The sequence below is a fragment of the Podarcis melisellensis genome (genome assembly GCF_964234715.1).
Source record: "Podarcis melisellensis genome assembly, chromosome: 7".
NCBI classification, from domain to species: Eukaryota; Metazoa; Chordata; class Lepidosauria; order Squamata; family Lacertidae; genus Podarcis; species Podarcis melisellensis.
This window is the reverse complement of record NC_138539.1, coordinates 84,067,656-84,089,312: the sequence shown is the minus strand read 5'-3', so window position 1 is coordinate 84,089,312 and position 21,657 is coordinate 84,067,656. Positions and strand designations below refer to the sequence as shown.

The window sequence follows — 21,657 nt, the reverse complement described above, 5'->3', positions numbered from 1 at the left end:
CTATCTAAAAAGCCAAACTCCACCACAATCGCTCCCTCCAAGCCTCCTTTCTCAAATTCCAACTCTCCACAGGCTTCAATGGTTGATCCAAAGGCTTCTGAGATTGCAGTTGCAAAGGCTCCTGGGATTGCTAGCCGTTTCAACATTCTTTTTGTGCCATTTTTGCAGTTTAAATTGATTTATTTAACCATTTCCCAGTGCTTTGCATATATGCAGTTCCACACGAGTTGAACGTGTGTAAGTGGGGAGATACCTATATGTAATTTAATTTTTTGTACGTATGTTAATGAGATCTTTTATTTGTGTATTGTTTTGCTCTTGGTAGATTCTAGATCTGTGTGCTGCACCTGGGTCCAAAACTGCCCAGCTTATTGAAATGTTGCACGCAGACATGAATGTTCCTTTTCCAGGTAAGTGAGATGGAGTGGTATATAGAGATCCCTGCCCCATTTTTTGTTGAGAAACAAAATTCATTTACAGTCAAGGCTGTACCTTTCAGGGTTAGCATTGGATTGTGGCTATTAGTGCCCAGTTTGCTCACACGTAATATGCAATTCTACAGTTAGAACTGGATATGGAACACCTGATTGGTTCAAAATTGGGAAAGGAGTACGGCAAGGCTGTATATTGTCTCCCTGCTTATTTAATTATATGCAGAGTTCATCATGCGAAAGGCTGGGCTGGATGAATCCCAAGCCAGAATTAAGATTGCCGGAAGAAATATCAAAAACCTCAGATATGCAGATGACACAACCTTGATGTCAGAAAGTGAGGAGGAATTAAAGAACCTTTTAATGAGGGTGAAAGAGGAGAGCGCAAAATATGGTCTGATCTCAACATCCAAAAAACGAAGATCATGGCCACTGGTCCCACCACCTCCTGGCAAATAGAAGGGGAAGAAATGGAGGCAGTGAGAGATTTTACTTTCTTGGGCTCCATGATCCCTGAAGATGGTGACAGCAGTGACAAAATTTAAAGACGCCTGCTCCTTGGGAGAAAGGCGATGGCAAACCTAGACAGCATCTTAAAAAGCAGAGACATCACCTTGCCAACAAAGGTCCGTATAGTTAAAGCCATGGTTTTCCCAGTAGTGATGTATGGAAGTGAGAGCTGGACAATAAAGAAGGCTGATCGCCGAAGAATTGATGCTTTTGAGTTATGGTGCTGGAGGAGACTCTTGAGAGTCCCATGGACTGCAAGAAGATCAAACCTATCCATTCTGAAGGAAATCACCTCATGAGAAGACTCTCTGGAAAAGACCCTGATGTTGGGAAAGACAAGGAGAAGGGGACGACAGAGGACGAGATCGTTGGGCAGCGTTCTTGAAGCTACCAGCATGAGTCTGACCAAACTGCGGGAGGCAGTGGAAGACAGGAGTGCCTGGTGTGCTCTGGTCCAGGGGGCCACAAAGAGTCCGACACGACTAAACGACTAAACAACAACAACAAATATGCAATTCAATCCAAGAGGCAGACCTTCAAGTAATCTTTTTGAAGGTTTGCCAGAAAGTTTCATGAAAGGGAGAGGGCTTAAAGCCCCATGGTGCCAAACAGTATAGGCCCTGCATAGGATAGGGACCTGCTTCTGGAACCTCAATATGGTTGCTGTTAGCAGTTGGATCTTACCTGTGGATTCCACCATTTCACCTTCCTTAGTGGAAACACCCCTTTGTCACACATTTTGTTAGTATCGAGGTATATGTATTTGTGTATTATTTCTCTTCCTTGGCCACACTGGAGCCTTTAAGCTATCACCCAAGAAGCACCCTTTCCCTATTGGGGTTCTTTGTCTGGATCAAAAATGGGCTTCCTCTTCTTTTGTTTTTGCTAGTTGCGTTTCATCATTTTGTGTTGGCCTTTTCCTGTCCCTCTGCTTTCCCAGATCCATCCTGTTTTTGTCATCTGTCAGCCTTCATCTTCTCTTCCTGTACCTTTAGTGCCACTAGTGTGTCAGACGCCTTATGTGTTGACATAATTTCCCCTTCTTCTTTTCTCTTATCTCTCTCACTACAGAATTCCTTCCTCCTTGCCCTGACTTCATCAGAGTTATTTTTTGTGGGCAAAGCTACTTAGTGGTTTCATAACTGATAATTTCTTAGAATGCTTTTCTTGTTTTATTAAAACCACTTAAAAACAAATCTATAACAGGCTTCTCTTTTTATATAACTTAAAATAATTCTCAAAACTTAACAACTATCACAGCATGTGCTTATTAGACAAATGTCCTACAAAATGTTAGCATCAATTGACACCCCCTCCCTTGTACTTTATGTTTATATTGATGATTATTCTAAAAAGAATTCTCATAAATTATGCTTTTGCTTATAACGTTTTCTTAATATTCTTTTGAGCACCTGTTCTTATAAACTGCAGAAAAATTCATTTGCTTGCCCCCCTCCAAAATTCCACCTTTAACCTAAAGAGTTCATTTTTTTTTTCCTTTAGAGGGATTTGTAATTGCAAATGATGTTGACAACAAGCGCTGCTATTTACTGGTTCATCAAGCAAAGAGGTTAAACAGCCCTTGCATCATGGTTGTAAATCACGATGCTTCCAGCATCCCTAATTTACAGATCACCACTAATGGAAAGAAGGAGATCCTCTTTTACGATAGGATATTATGTGATGTCCCTTGCAGGTACGCTATATTTATTTTTAATGTTGCTAGTGTTGTAGTGCTTAAGACTTTTTAATACTAGTGTGCCCTTTACATCACATCAAGATAAGCAGGGTGTGATGTTTTGTGAAGGAGGATAGGATTTGCATCTGAGAGACCGGAGTTCAAATCTCTTGCACTGTTAAAGCTCTGTGGGTAACCTTGGGCAAATTATTACAGTGGTACCTCGGGTTCCATACGCTTCAGGTTACAGACTTCGCTAACCCAGAAATAGTGCTTCAGGTTAAGAACTTTGCTTCAGGATGAGAACAGAAATTGTGCTCCAGCAGCGCGGCAGCAGCAGGAGGCCCCATTAGCTAAAATGGTGCTTCAGGTTAAGAACAGTTTCAGGTTAAGTACGGACCTCCGGCATGAATTAAGTACTTAACCCGAGGTACCACTGTATATCCCAGGATTGCTACTAAATGTGGGAAGCAAAAGTGTTCATGCATGCCACTTTGTGCTCATTGGAAGAAGTGTGGAATACAAAATAATTCATAAGTTTCTAAAATTAAAGCATAGTAAAGTTTCCTCAGCCTTAATATTATTTTTAGTTGTGCCTTTTATCAGTGTCATGTTTGTCTTTTGCATCCTGTTCAGTTTTTCTTTGAAGTACAGTGGTGCCCCGCTAGACGAATGCCTCGCAAGACGAAAAACCCGCAAGACGAAAGGGTTTTTCGGTTTTTGCGACGCTTCGCTAGACGATTTTCCCTATGGGCTTGCATCGCAAGACGAAAGCCCATAGGGAAATCTCGGGGACCTTTTTTTAAATGCTGGCGGTGGGGAGCAAAGCCTTCCCCCCCCTCCGGACTTCAGAAGAGGTCCAGGAAGGCCGGCGGGGGCGAAAGGCTTTGCTCCCCACCGCCAGCATTTTAAAAGCGGTCCGGGATAGCAGGGAAGCGCTTCCCGCTATCCCGGACGGCTTTTGAAGGCAGGCAGGGGGGGGCAAAGACTTTTGCCCCCCCTGCCTGCCTAACCGGGGGCTTTTAAATCGCCCCGGGACTGTCCGGGGCGATTTAAAAGCCCCCGGACGGCTTTTGAAGCCTCCCCCCCCGCCTGGCTTCGGGGCATCATCCCGATGCCGGGCGGTGGGGCAGGAACGCCTCCCCCAGCCGCCCGGATTCGGGGCATCGTCCCGATGCCGGGCGGTGGGGCAGGAACGCCTCCCCCAGCCGCCCGGCATCGGAACGATGTCCCGAAGCCGGGCGGCCGGGCGGGAAAGCCTCCCCCCCCCGCCCGGCTTCGGGGCATCATCCCGATGCCGGGCGGTGGGGCAGGAACGCCTCCCCCAGCCGCCCGGCTTCGGGGCATCGTCCCGATGCCGGGCGGTGGGGCAGGAACGCCTCCCCCAGCCGCCCGGCATCGGAACGATGTCCCGAAGCCGGGCGGCCGGGCGGGAAAGCCTCCCCCCCCCGCCCGGCATCGGAACGATGTCCCGAAGCCGGGCGGCCGGGCGGGAAAGCCTCCCCCCCCCGCCCGGCTTCGGGGCATCATCCCGATGCCGGGCGGTGGGGCAGGAACGCCTCCCCCAGCCGCCCGGCTTCGGGGCATCGTCCCGATGCCGGGCGGTGGGGCAGGAACGCCTCCCCCAGCCGCCCGGCATCGGAACGATGTCCCGAAGCCGGGCGGCCGGGCGGGAAAGCCTCCCCCCCCGCCCGGCTTCGGGGCATCATCCCGATGCCGGGCGGTGGGGCAGGAACGCCTCCCCCAGCCGCCCGGCTTCGGGGCATCGTCCCGATGCCGGGCGGTGGGGCAGGAAAGCCTCCCCCAGCCGCCCGGCATCGGAACGATGTTCCGAAGCCGGGCGGCCGGGCGGGAAAGCCTCCCCCCCCGCCCGGCTTCGGGGCATCGTCCCGATGCCGGGCGGTGGGGCAGGAACGCCTCCCCCAGCCGCCCGGCATCGGAACGATGTCCCGAAGCCGGGCGGCCGGGCGGGAAAGCCTCCCCCCCGCCCGGCTTCGGGGCAGGAAAGCCTCCCCCAGCCGCCCGGCATCGGAACGATGTCCCGAAGCCGGGCGGCCGGGCGGGAAAGCCTCCCCCCCCCGCCCGGCTTCGGGGCATCGTCCCGATGCCGGGCGGTGGGGCAGGAACGCCTCCCCCAGCCGCCCGGCATCGGGGCATCGTCCCGATGCCGGGCGGTGGGGCAGGAACGCCTCCCCCAGCCGCCCGGCTTCGGGGCATCGTCCCGATGCCGGGCGGTGGGGCAGGAAAGCCTCCCCCAGCCGCCCGGCATCGGAACGATGTCCCGAAGCCGGGCGGCCGGGCGGGAAAGCCTCCCCCCCTCGCCCGGATTCGGGGCATCGTCCCGATGCCGGGCGGTGGGGCAGGAAAGCCTCCCCCAGCCGCCCGGCATCGGAACGATGTCCCGAAGCCGGGCGGCCGGGCAGGAAAGCCTTTGTCCCCCCTGCCTGCCTTCCCAGGGGCTTTTAAATCGCCCCGGACAGCGGAGAAGTCCTCCGCTGTCCCGGGCGATTTTAAAATGCCGCCCGCCAGAAGAGGTCGGGGGAAGGCTTTTTCCATAGGAACGCATTAATTGATTTTCAATGCATTCCTATGGAAAACCGTGCATCGCAAGACGAAAAACTCGCAAGACGAAGAGACTTGCGGAACGAATTAATTTCGTCTTGCGAGGCACCACTGTATGCATCTGCTTTGAAATAGCAAGATCTCAAAAACCGAACCAATGCCTTACTAACAACAGCTGTGCTTAAAAACAAACAAACATTTTCCCCAGGGAAAATTAGCTGAATACTGGAAATGTATAAGTGATAACGGAATAACGTTAGTGGCATTCAGAGAAGCTCTGTAACAGCATAAGAAATATTGTAAAAAAGCAAAATATAAGAAAGGGGTAGGTATAAAGGCAATCCCAAAATTTGGAAATGTGTATTTAAAGAAATTAGAATTTGGATGATTGGCAGAGAAGCCGAAGGAAGTCAAAAACCAAAAAGTTTAATAGAAAATGTAATGTGGTATGAATGTATGGAAAATTAATAAAATATACTTTTAAAAAATAAAAACAAACAAACAAACAAACAAACAAACAGGGAAAGGAGTACCTGAAAGAACTACAAAAGTGTGGATCACTTTTTGCCAAATCTAGTCTGTTGATTTTCTGGTGCTGATAGAACCTAGTGGTTGATATCATCAGTTTCACACCTTGTGTTTCAGGAGAAATTACAGCCTGACCATGCATTGGTCACCTCATGGCTGAAGGCCGAGTTCAGAGTGTATTAATATATCCATCCCTATACAGTTCAATATCAGGTTATTTAAGAGACTGCCTGAACCCTTCTATACCCAGTAGACAGCTGCCATCTGTGGGACAGTTTCTTCAGCAAGTTCCAAAGCTCTCAGAAACCACCTCTATAGTAGCTCAGAGCAGAGCTTTTAGTGTGCCTCTATTTTGTGGAATATTATTCATGTAAAAAATACCATCAGTACCTACTATCTGCACTTTCCAGAAACAACTGAAGACATATTTGCTCCAATAAACTTTCCTAGGTAGATAAATGTTCTTTACCACGACCACCCACTTGTTACTGTTTTAGTTTAGTTTTGATTTAGTTTTAGTTAGTTGTTTTTCTGTTTTTTACTATTTATAATTACTATATTTTTCGCTGTATAAGATGCACTGGACCACAAGACGCACCTAGTTTTTGGAGGAGGAAAACAAGAAAAAAAATATATTCTGAATCTCAGAAGCCAGAACAGCAAGTGGGATCGCTGCGCAGTGAAAGCAGCAATCCCTCTTGCCGTTCTGGCTTCTGGGATAGCTGCGCAGCCTGCATTCGCTCCATAAGACGCACACACATTTCCCCTTTTTAGGAGGGAAAAAGTGAGTCTTATAGAGCAAAAAATATGGTACCTTATGTGTAAATTGCCTTGAGACAGTGTTTTAGAAAGCGATTAATAAATAAGAATAGTCAATGATGCAATTATTTCTGATTTTCAAAACACACGAGGTGTGTTACTGACTCAGAATGTAGCTTACTGGTTTCATTGGAATTCATGTGTGAATGTCTTTTGCAGTGGAGATGGTACCATGAGAAAAAACATTGATGTGTGGAAAAAGTGGACTACTCAAAACAGCTTGCAGCTACATGGGTAAGGAACAATTTTATTTCTAATATCACATCCTTTTTGAACTTCAGTGGAATAAAAATAAGTTTACAAGTAATAACTTTGCATTTCCCCAAAATATATTAATTTCCTTGTATTTTAATCTCCCCACCCTCCAAGGTATTTGAAGCTAGTTTACTGTAAAGATAAAAATTGGTTCACACACATCGCAAGCATATAGGTTTTATGCCTAGTGGGGCACAGGAGCAAACTCTTTGCTTGAAATGCCTAGATGTCAGAGCCCTTACTTAGTGAGGGTTTTATCATAATGATGTAATAACTATGGTGTGCAAAACAGAGGCCAGTGACTAAATAATTCAGAATAACTTGGTGTGAATGAGTAAGATAAATGTATAAACCCAGAGGTAGTATTCAACTAAGTTTTCCTCAGAGTAGACCTAACTTAGTCATGCCTGTCAATTTCAGTGGGTCTACTCTGGGTAAGGGACGCAGATGGTGCTGTGGGTTAAACCACAGAGCCTAGGACTTGCCGATCAGAAGGTCGGCAGTTTGGATCCCCGCAACAGGGTGAGTTCCCGTTGCTTGGTCCCTGCTCCTGCCAACCTAGCAGTTTGAAAGCACATCAAAGTGCAAGTAGGTACTGCTCCGGCGGGAAGGTAAACGGCATTTCCATGCGCTGCTCTGGTTCGCCAGAAGCGGCTTAGTCATGCTGGCCACATGACCCGGAAGCTGTACGCCGGTTCCCTTGGCCAATAAAGCGAGATGAGCGCCGCAACCCCAGAGTCGGTCACGACTGGACCTAATGGTCAGGGGTCCCTTTACCTTTACCTCTCTACAGCATGTGCAGAAACTGCCTTCTTGACCACTGGACCCACTATTGGTCTTTATAAGCAGTTTACAGCATAGGTTAAAAACATTTAATTAGCAGATAGAGAAAAATAACAGAGATTTTCTGCATTCTATAAACCACAATTAACAACCAAAGAGTATCCTCTGGCATGACCAACTGTCTTGGGAAAAGATGATGAGATGCTAACCCGTTCGTCAATTTGCAGATTGCAGTTAAGGATTGCAACCCGTGGAGTTGAGCAGCTGGCAGAAGGAGGTAGGATGGTGTACTCTACCTGCTCATTGAATCCTGTTGAAAACGAAGCTGTCATTGCCTCTCTGCTGGAAAAAAGTGAAGGTGTGTGTATCTCTTGGTTGTATAGTGAGAACAGACAATAATAGTGGATTCAAGTGTTAAACTATACTCAATTGGTATAAACTGTACTCAGTTTGGGTTGAAGGAGGCATCTGGTCGTGGCAGTTGACTACCCCCACTACCCAAGAAGGCAGGGAGTATGTGCCCAGTGTCACAGAATCATAGAATTGTAGAGTTGGAAGAGACCCTGAGGGTGATCCAGTCCAACCCCTTGAAATGCAGGAATCTCAACTAAAGCATCCCTGACGGATGGCCACCCAACCTCTGCTTAAAAACTTCCAAGGAAGGAGAGTTCGCCATTTCCCCAGGGAGTCTGTGCCACTGTTGCAACAGCTCTTATCGTCTGAAAGTTTTTCCTCCTGTTTAGTTGGAATCTCCTTTCTTGTTTCTGGTTCAGGTCCTAACCTCTGAAGCTGGAGAAGAAGAGCTTGCTCCATGTGACAGTCCTTTAGATATTTGAAGATAGCTGTCATATCTCCTCTCAGTCTGCTGTTTTCCAGGCTGAACATACCCAACTCCCTCAACCATTCCTCATAAGGCCAGGTTTCCAGGCCCTTGATCATCTGCACACCTTCCAGCTTGTCCATATCCTCCTTAAATTGTGGCGCCCAGAACTGGACACAGTACTCCAGGTGTGGTTTGGCCAAGGCAGAATGGAATGGTACTATTACTTCCCTTGATCAGGATCCTGTACTTCATGAAGTGGAGTCTAATGAAGTGTGCAGTTTGAATGCAAACCTGCAGTTCTCACATGCAACTCTGACACCCCTTTTAAGGTTCTTCTGCTTGTGAACCTGATTGCATTCCAGAATTTGGCACCCTAAGTTTGGTCCTTCCCACTCAAAGCCTTTTTACACAGTGTCCTCTTTCCTGCTCACACCTGCCTCTTTCTTGCTGGATGCTTCACCCCCTGACAGTCCTGGATTGCTCCAGGACACCCAACTCAGGGCATTCTGGGGGTTGATCACATCTGGGTTCCTCTGAGTCAGCTTGGCTCGGGCCTCAGCCAAATCCGGTGCACAGGCCTAGTGACTATATTTGTGCTGTACATTCAGCAAATGCATTCTACAATTTGGTATAATATGACTCACTTGGGTACAATCGTAATCCCACTCACATGGGAGTATGCCCCATTGAATTTAATAGGGCTTGCTTCAGAGTAGACCTGGTTAGAATTGTTGTGTTCGTCTCCATGCACCTCCATGCTCTCTCTTATGCTTCATTCATTGGCTGAAATGAATAGGTAATGCTTCTTACAGCAATCCTGTGGAGATAACGTGGGCAGAGTTAGAGAAATGCAATTGCCAACCTTCATTGTTTGCAGATCAGAAAAAGAATTGTGTCGCTTCAAAACATGTTGTATTTCTTGGCTTGGGATAGTTTCTCAGAGTGGGCACTGCGTAACCTTCCTAGCTATTTCTTATTTACAGTAATCTTGTTTGTTCAAAGGTGCCTTAGAACTTGCTGACGTCTCTTCTGAATTGCCTGGTCTGAAAAGGATGCCTGGGGTTACACAGTGGAAGGTATTTTTTAATAGAAATGTGTATTGTAATAGAATCCAAATCAAACTTTAAGAGAGAAAAGCATTCTGTTAGATCTGAAATCAAATGAGTAGTCATGTGTTTATGGGTACAATGGTACCTCATCGAGCGCCCGTTCCATTGAACGTCCGTGGCAAACCCGGAAGTATCGTGTTACTTCCGGGTTTGCCACTCACGCATGTGCAGAAGCACAAACTGCTCTATGCGTATGCGCAGACGCGGTGCTTTGTCCAGCGCCCTTTTCAGACGGCAACCGAGGCTCCGGAATGGATCGCAGTCGCAAAACGAGGTACTACTGTATATGAAGCTGCGTTGCGCTAGATCAGACCATTTGACCATTATCTACCCTGACCACAGTAGCTTTTCAAGATCTGAAACAGCGCTATTTCCCAGTCATACTATTTGAGATGCTTTTTAATTGGAGGTCTCAGATGCTTGGATCTTTCTATGTGCAAAGAATGTCCTCAATCACTGAACTATAGTGGTACCTCGGTTTACAAAATCAGTTCCGGAAGTCTGTTCTTAAACCAAAGCCATACTTAAACCGAGACGCACTTTCCGTAATGAGGCGTCCCGCCGCCGGTGCCCTTCCACTGTTTGGCTTCCGTTTGTAGACCAAGGTAAAGTTCGCTAACTGGAACACTACTTCCGGTTTTGCAGAGTTCTTATACCGAATAGTTCATAAACAAGGCTGTTCTTAAACCGAGGTACCACTGTATTTCTTCTTTCCATAAGTCAGACCTACGTAGCTTGTGACCTATGTGGAGCTCTCCAGGGTTTCAATAAACTTCTCTCTGTCTGAAAGAATAGGGGCCCTAAAGATATATGTCCTCTGTCTCCTGGCACAGATTCTTGGGCTTGTCTTCTCCTGATCCTATGTTGAGTAGGAAATGAACATTTGCTGAAGCAAAAGAGCACTACTGTTCTGTAGCCGTTTGTTCTTCAACTCCCACTTCCCTCTCAGGAAAAAGCTCTTACCGTTTTTATGGCACTTCTTGGCTTCTAAGAAGTTAACTTTCACCTACCCAGACAGTAACCTCCAGTCTCTCAAGGGAAAGAGAGAAGGATACCTGAGACTTGAGAACTGTCCTAATCTGGTGCCGAGTTGAGAAATGCTGGGTTCGGGGCAAAATTATGTTGTTCAAATACATTACATAGGGGGTGTGTTTGAAGACAAACATAATATGAAAATATACATTGATAGACACAGCACTTCAATTTTCTGGATTGTTTAATGTTTGTTGTTTGTTTGGACAATTTGCATTTAAATGAAACTATAAGCAGTTTCTAAGGGACGCGGGTGGCACTGTGGGTTAAACCACAGCGCCTAGGACTTGCTGATCAGAAGGCCGGCGGTTCGAATCCCCACGACGGGGTGAGCTCCTGTTGCTTGGTCCCAGCTCCTGCCAACCTAGCAGTTCGAAAGCACATCAAAGTGCAAGTAGATAAATAGGTACTGCTCCTGCGGGAAGGTAAACGGCGTTTCCGTGCGCTGCTCTGGTTCGCCAGAAGCAGCTTAGTCATGCTGGCCACATGACCCGGAAGCTGTACGCCGGCTCCCTCGGCCAATAAAGCGAGATGAGCGCCACAATCCCAGAGACGGTCATGACTGGACCTAATGGTCAGGGGTCCCTTTACCTTTACCTTTATAAGCAGTTTACAGCATAGGTTAAAAACATTTAATTAGCAAATAGAGAAAAATAACAGAGATTTTCTGCATTCTATAAACCACAATTAACAACCAAAGAGTATCCTCTTTGGCATGAAAATGAACATAAATGAACAAATAATAATCAGCTACAAAAATGCAAAGTATGTTCATAGTAAACAAATAAACAGATTAACTTTTGAACATATTGTAAACATCAGGAAGTAAAATATTACAAATCAAAATCAACTAGCAGGTATAAATTTCACCTTTTAAAATAGCATGATGATGAACAACAAAGCAAAAGAAAATCTACTCACTCTTCTGTAGCACCATGCATGAATCGGTCATACCAGGCATAGGCAAACTCCGGCCCTCCAGATGTTTGGGACTACAATTTCCATCATCCCTGACCACTGGTCCTGTTAGCTAGGGATGATGGGAATTGTAGTCTCAAACATCTGGAGGGCCGGTGTTTGCCTATACCTGAGTCATACCATTAAATCCACTGCCCCCTATATAGCAGTAAGCCCAATGGCTAAGAATAAATACCATTCAGTTCCACTCAAGCCTAAAACTTACTATTCTGATACACCCTCAAATCATATTGTCCACATTCTACAAGTGTTACATCCTTGATCAACAACCCCTTTGCATGACGACTTCGTGAGACCCAAGTACTAACATACAAGCAGGCAACAATACAACAATACACTCCCTAGATAAAACATTCATACAGGCACTACCCCGTGACTGTTTCTTGAAGGGAGCAGAATTTATCCCCAGTAGCAGGCAGGGGGTACCCTGGGGCAGGGGGTATAAAATCACATTCTCCAGCTTTCTAGCAGATTCATCTATTTCACCTAGTGGGCTGAGTCTTAAAACCTTAATAAAATCTGAAATTGCTATTTAACAGTCTCCTCTTGTAATCTGCTGACTTGTCATTGGCAAACTTGAGGCAAACTCACTGTTAATTGGTACATTTTCCCACCTAGGTAATGACGAAAGATGGCCAATGGTTTGAAGACTGGAGTGAAGTGCCTTCGAACAGGCAAACCCAGATCCGGCCCACCATGTTCCCCTTAAAAGATGAAGAAAAACTTAAAGCGCTACATTTGGAGCGCTGGTGGGTATTCTTGCAGCTGATTGTTTCCATGCTCAGCATACTCTTGCAGTTCCTAGTTGATTGTAATGAGGATATGTTTATTTCGGGGTCGTTTGTTGGTGGTCTCAGAACTGTAGACTGTGTTTTAGTTCAGGTTCATCTAAATATCAGGTTGCATCCAACTAAGTCATGCTCACTGTAGAGCCATTGAAATTGGCGGACTTATTAATTGAGTTCAGTTGTGAAGTATGTGCTCAGACAGCTGTAAGCACTTTTTATTTTTAAAACAGGATCTGTGCATTGGGGATGACTTCTTAAGTGGCAATGCAGAAAACCAGATCAACTTTCTTAAATCAAAAAAAGCTGTTATTATTTGTTACTACATTTATATCTTCCTTTTTTGTCGCTGAGCTCAAGCTAATTAAAAATTATTCTTCATAATCATTTGGATATTTGCTTTTACGATACGTTCCTTAACCTAAAGCAGTCAAATACTGTGAAAATGTCACTGTTCTGAATTCTTTATTCAATATGTGACAGTTCAGAAAAAAAAATGATGGTAGAAAAACAGTTCAGTTAGATTTCATTTGGCTTGATTAAAAAAAAAAATACACCAAAAAGTATAAACTTCCTTGTTCATAAACTGGACCTCAGTTTCCTTCCTTAGGTGGTGCATAGTGGTACAAAATCTGTGTCTTTCTCTAGTTTCAGAATTCTGCCACATCATCAGAATACTGGAGGTTTCTTTGTAGCTGTATTAATTAAAAAATCTCCAATGCCATGGAATAAGCGTCAGCCCAAGGTAATGTTTGCTCTAGTTGGAACGGTTTTGCAACATGCTGTGAAAGAGAGGCTAGGATCCCAAGTTTGGTGGCTCATGGAGCAACCCCTCTCACTCACCCCAGGCCACAAAGGGGAACTCTTTGAGAATGGATGTCAAGGGGAATTTTCAAGTGCAGTTGGTGAATTTTTAAAAAAACAACTCACTGAGCAGTCCAAATCTATGAACATCCTCAAAGAAATTCATTGAGACCTGGGCACTATGTTGGTTTGGGATATCTATTCAGGGTCTGCATTTGACTAAAGTGTAGCATAGGGGTGGGGAATCCTTTTCAGCCCAAGAGAAACAATTCTTCATGGACAGCCTTCTGTTGGTCAGCCGTGTCAGAGGCAAAAGTGGACATAGAAATGTGTGTGACTCTTAGATTTGTACAGTAGACTGCCTTCTGGCCACACATGTCAGAGGTTTCTACACATATCTCTTATTCCAGGCCCATGTTCCAGCCAGGTGCAAAGGGAGTGTTTAGAGCAGGGGCAATGAGGGGCAAGCCTCAAGAAAACCCCAAGAACAAGAGGCCTTTGGCCCACAGACGTAAGGTTTCCTGCCCCTGGGGTAACATAAATACAACTCCAGATGCATATGGCTGCATAATTGGCTAGTTAGTGAAATTGAGGCATGAAAATCTGTACAAATGGAAGGTACAGTGGTGCCTCGCAAGACGAAATTAATCCGTTCCGCGAGTCTCTTCGTCTTGCGGTTTATTCGTCTTGCGAAGCACGGCTATTAGCGGCTTAGCGGCTATTAACGGCTTAGCGGCTTTAAGAAAAAGGAAACAAACTCGCAAGAACTCGCAAGACGTTTTGTCTTGCGAAGCAAGCCCATAGGGAAATTCGTCTTGCGGAACGACTCAAAAAACGGAAAACTCTTTCGTCTTGCGCGTTTTTCGTCTTGCGAGGCATTCGTCTTGCGAGGTACCACTGTAACATGGCACCATATGGTACTTGATTTTCTCATGTAGGGCTGCTTTCTCCGTAATGACAGAGTTATTATGGAGTTATCTATGCTAGATGTCTCAAAGTATCACATCTCTTTGGTGTTCTGGAAAAAGGCTGGGTCTACAAAGCCCTTGTAGTTGAGCGCTTGATCTCAAAATGGCAGAATGAGTACTAGCTGTCCTGGCTTCTGTTTTGAAGTTGGTCCTTCAATGACTGTGAAATCATTGTATAAGAAAGTGGACGTGCAAAGAGGCAGTGTTGAAGATGTGCATAATAATGCAATACATAATAATGTATTTTGGGTGGGCTGTATACTGGTGGCACAGTCCAGCCAGAACTAATCAATTCTTAAGGCCCATTTATTTCAAGAGTGCCCTAGGTGTTAAGCTGAAAAAATATTTAAATCTCCTGTACTCAGGATAGCGTGGAAACATCTTTAAAGCATCTTTTGCCGTTTTAGAATGCGCATTCATGCAAATTCTGTGGATTTTGCGGTACACTTACATTCATTGATAGTTCACAGTTTTTCATTTTGCTGTATTTATTACAGTTCCTGTGAAGTTACACAGTTAGAGAATGCAGTGTGGAATGTAAAAAACACAGTAGGAATAGGAGCAAAATGCATAGGATAGGAAAAAGGAATAATGTTCTATCTCATGGTTTTTGCTGCCTTTGCCCATATTTTTTGGGGGGGACTACCTCCCTGTTTTGTTTTATTTATTGCTGGCCTTCTTTAACTTAGATATAAGAGGATACAAATGGATAATTTAGATTTTTCTTATTAATGCCCTCTAATAACATTTCTGGGAGCTCAGCACCAGCAGCTTGAGTAGGAGGCTGCTAAGAAACACTTTAGGAACAGAATGCACAGTGCTCGTGTCTCCCTTTTTATTTAATAGGGATTACATCTTGTAAGGCCAGTAAAATGGTACATTATGACAATTTACGTAAGACATATGCATGCAGAAACATGTAGCTCAAAGCACACCTGTAATTCTGTAAGACTAAAAAAACCACAGCACAGCTAAAAAAAAAAGAGAAAGAACAGAAATAGTTACCAAAGATGGAAGTGAAGTTTATCAGTGTAACTTGGTGTCCCACTCAACAGGGAGGCGTATCTGTTGTTGCTATCAAATAGAATAAAACAAAAAGTTTTACATGGTTTGTAACTCTGAATTTCAGTGCATTATGAAAAGCATAATTCCCCCGCTACTGCACTTTGGGTCTTGAATAGATATGATTTAAACAGTGGTAAGGGGAATTGCTGTATGTTGTAACATTTGAGACCTTTTTTTATGCATCAAGACCTGTTCCTTCTGTTTTGGAATAGCTGCAGCACCGGCTGCCTGAGAAGACAATCAGCACAGTGTCTGCCGCTGCAGAGCAGGGTTCTTTAGAAACTGCTGAAGACCATGTGGCCGTAGAAGCAAAGGATGGAGACTCCTTTGTAACTGAGACTACTGAAAACAAGAAGGATGGAGTGTGTGGGTAAGAAACTAAAATGAAGCTTGCCATTGTTAAAGATAGTCAAGCCAAGCCATTTGTCTGTATCGGTGCTTTTGCTGGTTCTCCCAGCATGTAGGGAAACTGAAATTGCCCCGTGATTTCCTCTCCAGCCAGAAGCTCTTGAGATCATAGAACCACAAAGGCAGCCTTATTGAGATACAATCTCCACTCAGCCTTCTCAACACTTTGTTTTCTTGCCCTACGCGAAACCAACCCGTGAGAGCCACTTCATATGCATGGTTTTCATTGTGACATCCCTATGATGACTGATATGGAAGTACTTGTTTTGGGAAGTTGGTGTAACGTAATCATAGAATCATAGAATCATAGAGTTGGAAGAGACCACAAGGGCCATTGAGTCCAACCCCCTGCCAAGCAGGAAACACCATCAGAGCACTCCTGACATATGGTTGCCAAGCCTCTGCTTAAAGACCTCCAAAGAAGGAGACTCCACCACACTCCTTGGCAGCAAATTCCACTGTCGAACAGCTCTTACTGTCAGGAAGTTCTTCCTAATGTTTAGGTGGAATCTTCTTTCTTGTAGTTTGGATCCATTGCTCCGTGTCCGCTTCTCTGGAGCAGCAGAAAACAACCTTTCTCCCTCCTCTATGTGACATCCTTTTATATATTTGAACATGGCTATCATATCACCCCTTAACCTCCTCTTCTCCAGGCTAAACATGCCCAGCTCCCTTAGCCGTTCCTCATAAGGCATCGTTTCCAGGCCTTTGACCATTTTGGTTGCCCTCCTCTGGACACGTTCCAGTTTGTCAGTGTCCTTCTTGAACTGTGGTGCCCAGAACTGGACACAGTACTCCAGGTGAGGTCTGACCAGAGCAGAATGATTAGATAGAATTACAAGGTGGAAAAGCCTTGTTTAAATTTTGTCTCTGCCATGAATTTACTAGTTAGCTGTAAGCAATATTCCTCCCAACCCCAACCACTTTGTGTTATAATGTAAAAAAAATAATTCCTTCCAGTCGCACCTTAGAGACCAACTAAGTTTGGTATTGGTATGAGCTTTCATGTGCATGCTCACTTCTTCAGATAGTGTTGTAAGGGTAATACAGTGGTACCTCAGGTTAAGTACTTAATTCGTTCCGGAGGTCTGTTCTTAACCTGAAACTGTTCTTAACCTGAAGCACCACTTTAGCTAATGGGGCCTCCTGCTGCCGCTGCACCGCTGCTGAACGATTTCTGTTCTCATCCTGAAGCAAAGTTCTTAACCCGAGGTAATATTTCTGAGTTAGCGGAGTCTGTAACCTGAAGCGTATGTAACCCGAGGTACCACTGTAGTGGACTAGTTTTCTGTGCTATTTTAAGGATGGCTGAGAATATATATGGAATACTTTGAACACTGAACTTCCACATACTAGAGTAGTAGTATTACGTGGTTCTGTTTTTCTGCATTAGTGAATATCATAGAATCAAAGAATTGTAGAGTTGGAACGGACACTGAGAATCATCTAGGCCAAACCCCCCCTCAGTGCAGGAATCTCTTGCCCAGCGTGGCACTCAAACTCATGACTGATATTAAGAGTCTCATGCTCTACCAACTGAGTTTTCCCAGATGAGGATTCTAGAACTGCTGTTGAACCAATCCTTTAAAATATATTTCTGGCAGTTCTCACTCTAAGCAAAATACAGAAATCTGTTAAAACTCTTCCTGTACTGCTCAACTTGGATATATCCAGCTTTCGACATGGAGAGCTTGGCCCTCCTCTCTACTTAAAAACTGCAGAGGTGGGCAGAGATAATCTCCGCAGTTGTGTGGCGATCTCTGCTCCCTTTCCAGCTCTAAGGTTGAGAGGGATGGGGAGAAGATGCTGGCATTGGTATCCCTCACTGCCAAACCAGCCTTCTCTCTGAGCAGCCAAAACTGTCTGCCCCAAATTGGCAGGCTGTCCTAGTGGTGGTGGGGAGCTTCTTTGGTGGAGCAGAAGGGGGAACCCCTTGACCAGAATTTTTGCCAGTCCATCCATAAACTGTTGACCCTGGATATATCTTGTTACTTCCAGGCCTCCCCCGTCTAAAAAAATGAAGCTTTTTGGATTTAAAGAAGATCCGTTTGTGTTTCTTTCTGAAGACGATTCACTATTTTCACCAATTCAGTAAGAAAATATGTTTCATTTTTCATACAACATAAGTATATGCTACATAACAACCTGCATTTATTTTCCTTATTTACTACATTTCACACCCTGCACAATAATCTCTTGGTAATGTTGTGGTGCTATACTGCTGGCTTTCAGAAGATTTCACAGAATAGTGCAACTGCATTTTCTCCTACCGTCACTGGTTTTTGGATCCAGACAACAGGATCATGAGAAGAAATGAAACGACCAAGCCATTTTAAAATCTGCAGGTTCCTTTCGTAAATAAGTGATCCTCACTTCACTATTTTATATTAATAAAAATTTTAAATAATACAAATTATCATAGACGTTTCATTGAGTAGCCAACAGTTCAAAGTTAAATTTACGGTGTGACATGTCAGTCAGTCCATCTTTTTGATTTTCAAGTCAGGGGTTCTAATGACATTATTTTACTTTCTGTCTACTTGGAGAAAGCACAGACACACTCAGGATTCAGTGTGCTAAACGTATTAGCCCAAATATGCCTCTCCACCACAAACCAATTTAGGCTTGTGGGCCAGAGGTTCCCTTTGAGCAAGCTAAAGCCTACAAGAACTCACTCTTGTGGTTCGATGTGCAGACAACGCGTCTTTAAAAAGAGCACAGCAAAAAAGCTGGACAACTTGGGATTGCATTATACACCTAGCTGTAGGAAAACCTGCTGTCTCACACAGTATAGCAAAAGTTTTGCTGTTGTCTTGAGCATCTAATAATTTCAACTTAGTTCCTGGCTATTTTTAGCTTACATTTTTGCATCTTTTATGCACAGTACTTTTTCTAACATCTTGGTTTTTTATTACTCTCTCTGCATATTGCTTTTTTTCTTTTGGAGAGAAGCTGCCTTATTTATATTCCTCTCATGCGCACGTTAAATCTTTTCTAAACTATTAATCCATTCCTTCTGTTTTGTTCGTTTGAAAAAAGAAATTATGCCTCAAATCCTCAAGAAGTTGCCTTATTCTGCAGGAAAGGATTATTCAGTCTCCATCCAGAATTGTTGCAAACCTATTCAAATTTCACTGATGTGTGGTCTACGTATATCATTGGCCCGATATTAACTTGCTTTAAATCTTCATAATATATATTGAGTTAAATAATAATAATCCAGCTTCTCAAGTTACAGGTTCACAGGTGCTATGAAGCTCAATATTTATGTTTATCTTTCCAGAAAAGAGTCAGAGCTGTTAATATACCAAAAATACAGCTTAAACACCAACAATATATTAAGAATTACAGAAAAATAAAACTTGAATTTGCTTGTTTGTTTATTAGGACTTTTTATGCATTGGATCCTTCCTTTCCCAAGATGAATTTATTAACTCGTACTCAGGAAGGGAAGAAAAGGCAGCTATACATGGTGTCCAAGGAAATAAGGAATGTGCTCCTGAACAACAGTGAAAAGCTGAAGGTTTGACTTGCATTCCTAAGTAAGAAAGTCGAAATAAACAATAGTCCTGGGGGTAAAAAAGTAAAGGACCCCTGACAGTTAAGTCCAGTTACGAACGAGACTGGAGTTGCAGCGCTCATCTGCAGTTTTTCGCTTTATTGGCCGAGGGAGCCGGCGTACAGCTTCCGGGTCATGTGGCCAGCATGACTAAGCCACCGCCGGAGTGGTACCTATTTATCTACTTGCACTGATGTGCTTTCGAACTGCTAGGTTGGCAGGAGCTGGGACCGAACAACGGGAGCTCACCCCGTCGCGGGGATTTGAACCACCGACCTTCCGATCGGCAAGCCATAGGCTCTGTGGTTTAATCCACAGCGCCACCCGCGTCCCAGTCCTGGGGGATAGGGATGGTGATAACTTTGACTTCTGGTTGCAGAATGCTGTTCACTCCTGTCTTTCCTGTGGGCATCTGTTTGGCCAGTATGAGAAGAATGCTGGACCAGTTAGGCCTTTTGTCTGATGATCCATCCTGGCTGCACTTCTCTTTCTGTCTGTCAAAGCTATCTCCCGCCATGACGTTTAACTTGGTCCAGGTGGAGCACAGTCTTTCCCTAATAGTTCTAGTGTCAGTGAATAAGCAAACGCAGCAACTAGCTTCTTTCAAGACCAGAAATGCCACGTTGACAACCATAGGAGAAAAGAGTGCTTTAAAAGTGTAAATTGTGCCTAGAATGTCCCATTGCTGAGGAAAATGAAGAAAGGAAGCAGATTCCTCTGGTGAGGACAGTCACTTGCTTCCAGTTCCCCTCGTCCTCTTGCTTCCCCCCCACTCCCCTGACTTGGGCACCTAAACCTCCATATAAGCTCTCAGTTACTGCCGCTTTATGAAAGGCTGAGGTAAACTCTTCCCAACGTGGGGTCCTTATTAGGAATCAATTATCCCCTTCTTTGTCTTTCTACATATTTTGTGAAATTCAGAGTAGACCATGTAAGATGCCTGTATTTCCACTTAGTGCCTTTACTGTCAAGAAAAATAGGCTATGTCCTTTTACCGATACTGATGCCTTGCAAGCCACCTCAGATGCACTATTCCATGTTGGAAAGCTTAAATACTGTATTTTTCGCCCTATAGGATGCACTTTTTCCCCTCCAAAAATGAAGGGGAAATATGTGTGCGTCCTATGGGGCGAATGCAGGCTTTCGCTGAAGCCTGGAGAGCGAGAGGGGTCGGTGCGCACCGACCCCTCTCGCTCTCCAGGCTTCGCGCAGCTCTCCGCAACTCTAGGGACCCCGGCGCGAAGTTGCGCCGGTCTCCCAAGGGTTGCGCAGAGCTGCCTGCATTCCGAAGCCTGGGGCGCAGTGAAGAGCGCGCCCCGGGCTTCGCGCAGCTCTCCGCAAGCCTGGGGAGACCGGCGCGACTTCCCGCTGGGCTCTCTAGGTTTGCGGAGAGCTGCGCAAAGCCTGGAGAGCGAGAGGGGTCGGGCTTCCCCTGCCCCCAGCCCCGCAAGCTCCCAGAGCAATGTTGAAGCTGTGCACAGCTTCAACATCGCTCTGGCTCCCGTTCTGGGGGCTGGGGTCAGGGGAAGCTCAGGCTTCCCCCGCCCCCAGCCCTGCGCCGGGGGGAAAATAAAATTTTCTTTCTTTATTTCCCCCCCCCAAAAAAAAAACTAGGTGCGCCCTATGGGGCGAAAAATACGGTATGTTAATATTGTTTCTTGCTTTCTTTTCAACCCTGTTTTTAGGTTATTAACACAGGGATAAAAGTGTGGTCCCGCAATAGCGATGGGGAACAGTTTGGCTGTGCCTTCAGATTAGCGCAAGAGGTAACATCGAACGCACTACGGCTATGCTGTGAAAGTATTTTATTAATGCTATGCCTTGAAACAAAAGAGTCTTTTTGTGGGTAAAGACAGGTTTATTTCGGTGTTTGCCTTTGCAGCCAACTTCATTGCATAAGGTTCATGACAATTAATTGGCAGACCTCTCTCACACCTGTGTATGTACAGAGAAAAAAATTGTGATATGTTCAGCTAAGTGGCTGTGAAATGCAAGGGCTACAGCTTGTGACAATTCAAAGTAAAGCTTAAAATACCAATAGGATAAGTGCATATATTTCCCTATCCACAGGTGGGATGTAAGCTGCTTCTAGTACTTAAAGGCAAAAGCACGGTTGCTTCCAAAAATGGTTTTTGTTTTTGCTTGTTTGCCTTCACTTAGGAGAAGACTCTGGATCCAACTCTCTTGTGTTTAAATTTATTAATCTGTTGTTGGGTGCACTGTGCATTTTTGTCCCTTTTGAGGACGGGTTTTCTGTCGTAAAGGTTTTTTCCCTGACAGGCTTATGAACATTTCTGTAGTTCCATTGTAGGTCTCCACATGTATAGTATAGGCTTTCCCTTGTATTTTTTCCTATCCCGTAAAATTGGAACCTGACAAACCTCCCTGATACTGTTATACTCAAAGTGCAGGGGCTGAAAATTTTGGGTATATTCTGCTTTCATATGTTTTAACATTCAATTGACCAGGAAGCGATAATCAGTTCAGTGCAAGTTTTCTTTCACAACAATGCACTGATTTGGGGGTGGAGGGAGGAAGAATGAATTGACTATTTTTTTTT

The 21,657-nt window shown here is 44.9% G+C and overlaps 1 protein-coding gene and 1 long non-coding RNA gene across 3 annotated transcripts in view; both read left to right on the top strand.

Moving 5' to 3' along the window:
* NSUN2 (NOP2/Sun RNA methyltransferase 2) overlaps positions 1–21,657 on the top strand; it is a 32,124-nt gene that overhangs the window by 6,166 nt on the left and 4,301 nt on the right. For both annotated transcript variants that reach the window (XM_081917787.1, XM_081917788.1), the window contains exons 6-16: positions 326–410; positions 2,445–2,637; positions 6,688–6,762; positions 7,794–7,924; positions 9,392–9,465; positions 12,127–12,257; positions 12,942–13,038; positions 15,343–15,500; positions 17,537–17,629; positions 18,926–19,061; positions 20,783–20,863. In XM_081917787.1, coding sequence (XP_081773913.1) covers positions 326–410; positions 2,445–2,637; positions 6,688–6,762; positions 7,794–7,924; positions 9,392–9,465; positions 12,127–12,257; positions 12,942–13,038; positions 15,343–15,500; positions 17,537–17,629; positions 18,926–19,061; positions 20,783–20,863 — 1,254 coding nt within the window. The remainder of the gene's footprint in view (positions 1–325; positions 411–2,444; positions 2,638–6,687; positions 6,763–7,793; positions 7,925–9,391; positions 9,466–12,126; positions 12,258–12,941; positions 13,039–15,342; positions 15,501–17,536; positions 17,630–18,925; positions 19,062–20,782; positions 20,864–21,657) is intronic.
* Positions 17,636–18,434, top strand: LOC309373636. The gene is made up of 2 exons (XR_014170116.1): positions 17,636–18,120; positions 18,177–18,434. It is a non-coding gene; the product is annotated as an uncharacterized lncRNA (long non-coding RNA).